The sequence below is a fragment of the Monodon monoceros genome, unplaced genomic scaffold (assembly GCF_005190385.1).
Source record: "Monodon monoceros isolate NGI ecotype Baffin Bay Population unplaced genomic scaffold, NGI_Narwhal_1 Super_Scaffold_14, whole genome shotgun sequence".
NCBI lineage: Eukaryota > Metazoa > Chordata > Mammalia > Artiodactyla > Monodontidae > Monodon > Monodon monoceros.
Genome location: NW_021703770.1, coordinates 53,401,658 through 53,410,466, shown reverse-complemented (window position 1 = coordinate 53,410,466; position 8,809 = coordinate 53,401,658). Strand labels below are relative to the sequence as shown.

At 46.1% G+C, this 8,809-nt stretch overlaps 1 protein-coding gene across 1 annotated transcript; it reads right to left on the bottom strand.

Moving 5' to 3' along the window:
* Positions 1 to 4,816: 4,816 nt before the first annotated feature.
* On the bottom strand, positions 4,817 to 8,629 carry HEY1 (hes related family bHLH transcription factor with YRPW motif 1). The gene is made up of 5 exons (XM_029222446.1): positions 8,370 to 8,629; positions 8,024 to 8,099; positions 7,792 to 7,875; positions 7,425 to 7,506; positions 4,817 to 6,536 (listed from the first exon to the last, which is right to left on the bottom strand). Exons 1-5 carry the CDS (start codon positions 8,456 to 8,458, stop codon positions 5,953 to 5,955), a joined length of 915 nt encoding a protein of 304 aa, XP_029078279.1. The 5' UTR covers positions 8,459 to 8,629; the 3' UTR covers positions 4,817 to 5,952.
* Positions 8,630 to 8,809: the final 180 nt, after the last annotated feature.

The following is an 8,809-nucleotide window of genomic DNA, read 5'->3' as shown; positions in this document are numbered from 1 at the left end:
GGAATATCAAAAAGGTGACCAACGTCCCCCCAACCCCACTAAGCACACACCAAAAAGGAAATAGACTTGAAGAATGATATTTGAGTTAGATTTTTAAGCAGAATTTTATAATAGTGAAGAGAAAACACTGACGTGAAACATGAAATTCCCTTCCCTGGTAGTTTTTAAAATAAATGGTTGGGGTGGGGAATAGGGGGGATAGAGACATATCTGTTTGGATCTGTTTTGTTCCACTTCTTAGTGATAACAAAAAGGGGAGTTAGATTCACTCGTTCATTCAACAAATACTTGAGTCCCTCCTACATGCCAGTCACTGTTTGACAGTCTGTAGAAGTGAACAAACCAGGCAAAACAGACAGTAAACAGACAATCAATGAAATATATATTCTGTCAGATAATGCTAAGTACTGTGGAGAAAAACAAAGAGGAAAGGGAGGCAAGGGTGGCAGGAACAGGCGATGAGGGGGTAAAGGGGGGATGTTTTAAATAGGGTCCTAAGGGAAGACTGCAAGGGAAGGCAACCTTTGAGCAGAGCCCCAAGTAGATGACAGGTTACAGGAAGATAAGCAGATAGCTGGGGGAAGAACATTCCAGGCAGAGGGAAAAGCCAGTGCAAAGGCCTGGAGGTGAGCGCATGCTTGGCAAGTTCTAGCAACAGCACAGTGCAATGTGGCTGGGGCAGAGTGACGGAGGGGCGGGTGGTAGGAAATGAGGTCAAAGAGGATGATTCAGGGCTCAAATATGTCCTCCTTTAACTTATGATTCAGTTCCGCATGCATGAAACGTTCCTACACACCAGAGACAAAACCATGCCCTCAGGGGAGAGATTAACAACAACAATGAAACATAAATAAATAAAAGTAGCTACAGAAAATTTTCAGTCATCAACTCTGTCTCGGGTATCAGCCTGTCTCTTTCTGCCTAACATGGTGTTTTCGAGTCTCTTCTGCTAAATCAAGCCATAGACCACCTAGCAACTGCCTATGAATGATTAAGAGTTTTCAAATTCAGGCACAGTCTTTTCACTTGAATATATGTCAAACCCAACACAAAGCACTTAATGAAAAATATGAACAGAATAGTAAATAGGATGGGAAATGTGACAACATAACCCTGAAGCAGCGTGATATAATAGCCTATTAGCACAAAATCCAGAAACCTCCCGTGTTCCCCAGACCCATCTCTCCACAATTGTTTACCTCCGGGTTTCTCTGGGACTTGTGGGCCTGGGGAAACAGTTCTGATGCAAATGCATGTCAATACCTGCAGACAATTCAGAAAGGCCTGGGTTTCTCCTTCTTTGCTTCTTTCTCCCCTCTCCCTGCCCCACCCCAGAGCAGAACACTAAAGCATCCGAGTGAAAAGCCCTGCAGCTCATCAAGATCAAGACAGGCATTATATTTCAAGTTGAGGTTCAAAACAGTTCGCTCTTTGCCAGGACTTCTTTCTCCCTGAAATCAGATGGCGCCTCTGAGGACTTCAGTGTCCTGAGTCAAAAGCAAGGTACACACCCGCTCTTTCATTGAAGGCCACCAGGCTGAGACCCCATCTTCATCCTCGGTCAAGTGAACACAAGGACCAAGGGGAGAGCACCTTCAGAAGAGGTTCCTGTGAAGGGTCCAGGCTTAGAATGAAAGGAATGATTTCAGTTTCTCTCTTCTTGTGGAAATATGACAACTCAGAAATAATTTTTAAAATCTCTGCCCCTTATCTTTACATAAGACCACCTACATCTGCCTAATTACTGAACTGTTTAGTTTATGTCAGGTGACTATTTATCCATTAAGCATATCCATAGGCCATGCATGACAAAGACACTGTATTAGAAAAGGTTCGCCCTCAGAGAGCCTTTCAGATTAGAGCCCTTAGATGAGAGTAGGCTGCTACCCACTGACCCAGTCTTGCTGGAAGACAGCTTTCCGTGAATTAGTAACCAACCTACATAAATTGGGCAATTTCACATAAAAATCTAAAATTGGAGATGCTCTTGAAAACTTGAAGGATCTGGCAACGCTGGACCAAAATTCCTACGTAGAAACAACTGGTGTGACCCTTCAGACAGAAAGTGCGGGGAGCACATGCCCCCTGGGTCAGCACCCACTGGCTGATACCCCTGCATCCTTCCCCATTAGTGCCTTTCCCTGGGAGTATGCACCTGGGACACGCCCCCCCCCCATCTAGTCCAACCACTTTATGGGACAGATGAGGAAAGCAGGGTCCAGAGAATTTTAAATGACTTACCTAAGGTCACTCAATCAGATAAAAGCAGAGCAGGAACCAGAATTCGGGTCTCCTTCCCAAGACACCCCCATTCCCTGGAGCTCCAGTTGTGAAAGAAATTGTGCTCTATTTGAAGCAGCTTCTCAAATGATATTAGCTCTGAAGTTATTTTAATTATAAATCACCGGTGCAATCTAATGAAGACATCAAAGCTGTGATACTGGTATAGACGAGAAGGGCTGGGGGAAAGTACAACTAGGAGATATAACGCTTTCTGAGGGATTTAAAATGTAAGTAATCTATATTGAAAATATCATGATTTTTGTGACTGAGTGCAACAAAGAAAAGCTGAATAAAAGTCACATCCTAACTGAACTATACTGAATAAATTAGCAATGATACATCTTGGATTATTTTTCTCTCTAAATCTAAAAAAGATTTAGACTGAGAGGTTTTTCTAAAGCATGAATTCTGCCCACCTATCTTTCATGTCATTAATTCATGGTAATGTATATATAATGAAGATAATGGGTAATTATTGAGGACTTTCAAGATTCTTTATAAGTGATATTATTTTCTTCATAAGGTAGATTTACGGGCCAACCTAAAAACATCTTGTTTACATGGGTAGAAGTATTACAAATGTATATATAATATAAAAGTATAGGGCTTCTCTGGTGGCGCAGTGGTTAAGAGTGCGCCTGCCGATATAGGGGACACGGGTTCGTGCCCCGGTCCGGGAAGATCCCACATGCCGCGGAGCGGCTAGGCCCGTGAGCCACGGCCGCTGAGCCTGCGCGTCCGGAGCCTGTGCTCCGCAACGGGAAGGGCCACAGCAGTGAGAGGCCCACGTACCGGAAAAAAAAAAAAAAAAGTATGGTAGCACTAATGACCCTGATGTTTTCATCCTACCTCAACTCAGAATAGAAATGATAGTTTTTCTACGTTCATTTTTCTACATACCACTGGCTTATCATCATAACTCCATTCTCTTTCCCAGGAAGCTCAGACTCCATCTCCACGATTTCCAGAAACCTGTCACCTTGAAGAGGTTTAAAAAGAAACCAAAATATTTCTTCCTGTACGGGGTCTTAGTTCCCAGACCAGGGATGGAACCCAGGCCCCCAGCAGTGAAAGGGCCAAGTCCTAACCACTGGACCACCAGGGAATTCCCACCCAAAATATTTCTTTGGAAAACTATGTAATCTTGAAAATGACCCCCCCATCCCCCTTCCAAAAAAAGAAAAAATAACTAACCAGCTGGTGACATAGGGGTCATTGATATGACAAGTGGAACGTGCCACACGTTTACGGTTGCACAGTGCTTCCAGCAGGGCCGGTAAAATGAGAGGCTTTCTTTCTTTCCTACCACATTAGCAGCCATCTAAACCTGGGTGCCACAGAGAGCATCTAAGACAGTCTAAGCACAATGCTGTTCAGTAATGCTGTAATGCCATGTGAAATCCCGGCTGCTAAAATTACACTGACACTTGGCAGAAATTATCATCACACTTCCCATCACAGCATTATGACAGGCAGAAAGAGTGTCTGCATGGTACAGGCAGCGCTCAGAGCAGAACCGAGGCCACACAGAGAAGGGTTGAGTGGGAGAGTGGGAGCTAGCCTTTGAAACCCACAATCAGAAAAATGCCGCAGTCTCCATCCATCCCCTTCCTAGGGACCCAGATGTCACTGCTAAAGTTCAAAGTCCCAACTTCGCTTTGCCTTCATTTCTTAATCAGAGGAGGGAGGAAGAGTTCAGTGGTCAGGCAAAGAAAAGGAAGGCTCTATTTCATCCACAGAGTGGCTTTTCTCCTTCTGCTCTCTACCCACCCTCAGGATCAAGGCAAACTCCTTCGGAGCTAGGAGACCCCTTAATTGGCAGAAGGACGACTTTTAAAGCAACGGGAAGGCACTCCTCTCCCCGGAGGCCAAGATTACTGCCTCTGTTCTGGCAGGGGTTTGTTCTAACCTCAAGTACGTGTCTGCTTCCTCACTACACAGAGAAGGAGTCAAATGCAACTAAAGGGTTAAACAAATGCCTTGGAAACCAGACAAGGAAAGACTCCTGGAGCCATGCAGGTGCGGAATTACAGCCTGCAATCGCTCACCAGGCCTCAGATTCCCGGGCTCAGAATTAGCAAGGTTTGGCTTTTCTTGTTTTGCCATTAAAAAAAAAAAAGAAAAAAGAAAGAAATTTAATATTCTGTTCCCCCTGCATAGAACTGAGCACACAGTAGATGTCCTCAGTAAATATTTGTTGAACGGTCAACACGGTTCTATGATTTCATCAGAGTTCTCTCCCACCCTGCAACTACCAGTCTGATTTGAGGTTTCTGGTCCATAGACGGCCAGTTTAGGGCCAGATCATCTGACATAACAGCTAGAGGACCATGTCCCCTTATGGGAGTCACACCAAAGCTCTGCACCATAATGAAGTCACCTTATTCAAAATCACAAATACCAAGAACAATGAGATTATTAAACATAAGAAAACTGATGACCAGGCAAAATGAAAATGAGAGACAATTTATCTCATCTTAGCCAATAGAGGGAATGGCTAAAGTATGTAAGACATATACTGGAGAAGAATTTGTTCTTTTTTATTTAGTCACAACACATCAGTACAACAGAGGTCAAACCCAGTTCAGTGGAGGTTGTTTAAACTACACCTGCTAAAGGAATAAACCTGTAAAATGATGCTTTAATAGCCCAAATCAAATTAAACCAAATAGAAGGCAGCAAAGCCCTTTTAAGTATCTCAATAACCACATTTCCATGCACCAAAAAGGAAAACACAACATAAAAATTTCCAGTGAAAAGAAAATATGGCAGCTCCAGGAAGAATTAGGTTATGCATTTAACAGGTTCCACTGGACTATTCCATTGACCGCTTGCACACCATGATCACTTATCCATGTTGACATCTGTGAACTTGAGATCTGTGAAATTAAAAATTCATTGCATTGCTTGGGGCTGGTAAATGCAGACATATTCTACGCAAATCATCTTCTGTCTCTTCCCTGCCAACTCCAAATGGGGACCTCTCCTAACCAAGTCCTGGTAGACGACAGCAATTGGTCATTCAGATTCAGGGGCCCTGATGGTTTGTACATTCACCCTACTGCTGTAGGAAGCAGAGAATTAGCTAGTCTTCTTTCTTGGATAAAGCTGATCATCTGATTTGTCAACGCTTTATTCAGAAATATAAAATTCGATATAGCCCCCCCAAAAAAGAATATCATTTATACAACACCTTAACTGTCAAAATATTAACAAATAGCATCATGTTAACATTGAGCATAGTGGTTTGTAAAATTAATTCTAAAAAGAGACTGTATACAAGGAGAAAAACCGACCAAAAATACTAAATGTTAAAATTCCCAAAACTTTGAGGCAAAATGGAATCATTCTTAGACAGATAGGTTTACAAAGTAAATTAGGCACAGTCCAAACCTATCACCAATTTGTTGGTTTATATTCACTATTTCAATTTAATGTCTGGAACAAAATTTAACAACTAGTTTTTAAAAACTGCTAATACATGACATGATAAAAAAACATTAAAAAAGAAAAAGTGAACCAACAAACCTTTCATCTTTCAACAAAATTTATCTGAAAGTGTACCTTCTTCCTTTTTATTTTACTGATGACTTTAAGGTGATGTTGGCAACAGCCCAGCTCAGCTGGGATTTTAAGCTTTCCCTTCCCTCATTCTACAGCATCAGTTCTTTAAAAAGCTCCAATCTCCGTCCCCCAAGGTCTATAGGGTTTGCCAAGGTTTGCTGCCTGCGTGGGTGCCGAAGGGCTCAGTGCATTGGGAGAGAGTAAGTGGAAGGAGCCAAAAGAGAAGGGGAAGGCCGACAGGGAGGCCACCGAGGAGAGCAGAGGCGGCGAGAGTTTGGAGGCGGAGGTGACCACGGGGAGCACCGGTCCAAGGCTGCCGCTAGGGGGCGCCCGCAAAGCCGACGCCTCCGGATGTGCCGTGGCCAACCTGCCCTGGTGGTGGGGTTCCGTGGGCGAGGCCGTGGTGCCAGTGTTCCCGTGGCCATTCTGGGGCAGCAACAGGGGGTGCGCGACGTGCGGGTGATGTCCGAAAGCACTCCCCCAGGGAATGTGTCCAAGGCCTGCGTGAGCGCCGCTTGCCGCTTCCCGCTGGGAGGCATAGTTGTTCAGATGTGAGACCAGTCGAACTCGAAGCGGGTCCGTGGCATCTAGCCCTTCAATGATGCTCAGGTAACGGGCGACTTCTGCCAGGCATTCCCGAAACCCCAAACTCCGATAGTCCATAGCAAGGGCGTGCGCGTCAAAATAGCCTGGGGAAACGAACAAAAGAAAAACCTCAGAGCTTTGCTCATTTCCCGCATTTCTTCAATCCCAAAGGCAGCCCTTCCTGGCAAATATCTACATCCTTTTTTAAAAAAAAACGGCATTCACGGGCTCTTCTGAAAGTCCAAATACTTGGGAGTCGACCAAAATCTTTGCATTAATCAACATGAGAAGTATGTCTTTGCTAATGCAAGTTCAAAGCCCAGTTAGAGACTGCCAAGCAGAAATTGGAATTATACCCTACCGGCAGATGAAACTATGTTCATTCCTTTCATGTTTTCCCTCAACAACAACAAAAAATACATCAAGGACAGAAAAACCACAGAGTAGTGAAATTCATTAGACACACAGATGTAAGTTATCATCATGGAGCTTTTAGGCACTTGGTCCAGAGTAAAGCATTTTTCCGGCTGGAGACAGACACACAGACCTCCTCTGTCTCCCACCTTCCTTTGGGTTTTTTCTACTTAACCACAACAGGTTTCTTTCCTCAACAGTCATGTGGCAGCTTATTCTTTAAGAATCTTGTATATGAAATTAAGAGCATATACTTAAAAAAAATCTTTTTCTCAAAAAGGTTAACAAACAATTGTGGTTTGAGCTACCTGATCAGAGCTGTCACAGCTTTGGGGCACCTCACCCATAATAGGTATTTTCCAAAAGAAGGTGCATACGCTTAATTTGCAGAGGGCTGGGGTGATGAATTCACTGGAGAAAAACCTATGCGCACGTGAAAATGCACTGACAGGCGACCCCACACACCACACACCGTTCTCTCCCCACCCCCAAAGCACACAGTAAAAATAAGACAGCGACTGCACCAATCCTGGCCATTGGTGGCTGTTCAGTCTTCCCCCACCGGACTAGAGATGTACCTTTCCCTCCTGCAGTGTGCAGCATTTTCAGGTGATCCACCGTCATCTGCAGGATCTCGGCTTTTTCTAGCTTGGCAGATCCCTAGAGAAGAGAACAACAACAACAACAAAAACTGATTTGGCACCAAGTGCTTTTGGGGAACAACTTAAAATATATATGCACATATATGCTGCGTAAACCATAAAAGTACAGACAACAGCAAAATAAATTATCTTCCAAAATATGTTGGACTCTGTATGAATTCATTTCCTCCGCACAAACAACGCAGTTATTTTCCAAGGCACGGGTAAGGTTTAGATTAATGAGGGGAAGAATTCTGAAGGCGTGGATAGCTACACGGAGAGCTCTATCTACTTTCACCATTACCTGCTTCTCAAAAGCACTGGGTACCAGCCTCCTCAGCTCAGACAAACTGTTATTGATCCGATCTCGTCGGCGCTTCTCAATGATCTGTAGAAAGCAGGCAAAACAAAGGGGGACATTTCCATTCCGACTGTAAATTCCAAAGTGAAGAAAGGTGGTTTTTCCCGTTAATTAATAAAACAAAACAACCCCCGCCCCCCCCCCCAAAAAAAGGGTGCACTGTAAAGAGACTCACGCCTCTCCGTCTTTTCCTGGCCAAGATCTGTGAAGATGTAGTTGGGGACATGGAACCTAGAGCCGAACTCAAGTTCCTAAATGGGGGGTGGGGGGGACAGGAATCGCCGTTAAGCGAGAGGAGGTGATCTGAGGGGTCGCCCCCACTCCCTCCCCGTACTCAGGGTTTTTTTTTGGCAACTTGGTCTTCAAGAGCCTCCGGGGTCTTCACCCGGGGCGGAGGCCTGCCGGAGATGCGCGGAGGTCAGTGCAGGGCGCCGGCGTGCCCCGGGCCCTTGGGCGCTGTCACCGAGGCCAGCCGGCGCTCGCCTCCCGCTCCCGTTCCCGCTCCGCCGCCGCCAACTCACCCATTCTCATCCGCACTCTCCTTTTCCACCTCGATGGTCTCGTCCAGCTCGCTATCGGAGGAGCTGTACTCGGGGTGGGCTCGCTTCATGCTGGCTACGCGGGGGATCCGGGGGAGGGTCGGCGCGGCGGGCAGGGAGGAGTTAACTGCAGCGGCGCCTCTCCGCGCTCGGCTGCTCGCGCTCCGCACACACTGGTCCGGCTCACTCTCTGCCTCCGGTTAAAACTCAACCATCCCTTTCCCACGCTGCGCCCCTTCCCAGGGCCCTGGGGAGGGCGGAGGAGTAGAGGGGGCGGGCAAGGGGGCGGACGGGCGGGGCGTCGGCTCCCGGGCAACAGCCTTCCCTTGGCCAATCCGGCTTCTCGCTCCACTGATTGGCAGCCGCTCAGGGGCGGGGTGGGGGCGAGGCCAAGGGCGAGGGCGAACCCCGCGCCCGCCCTC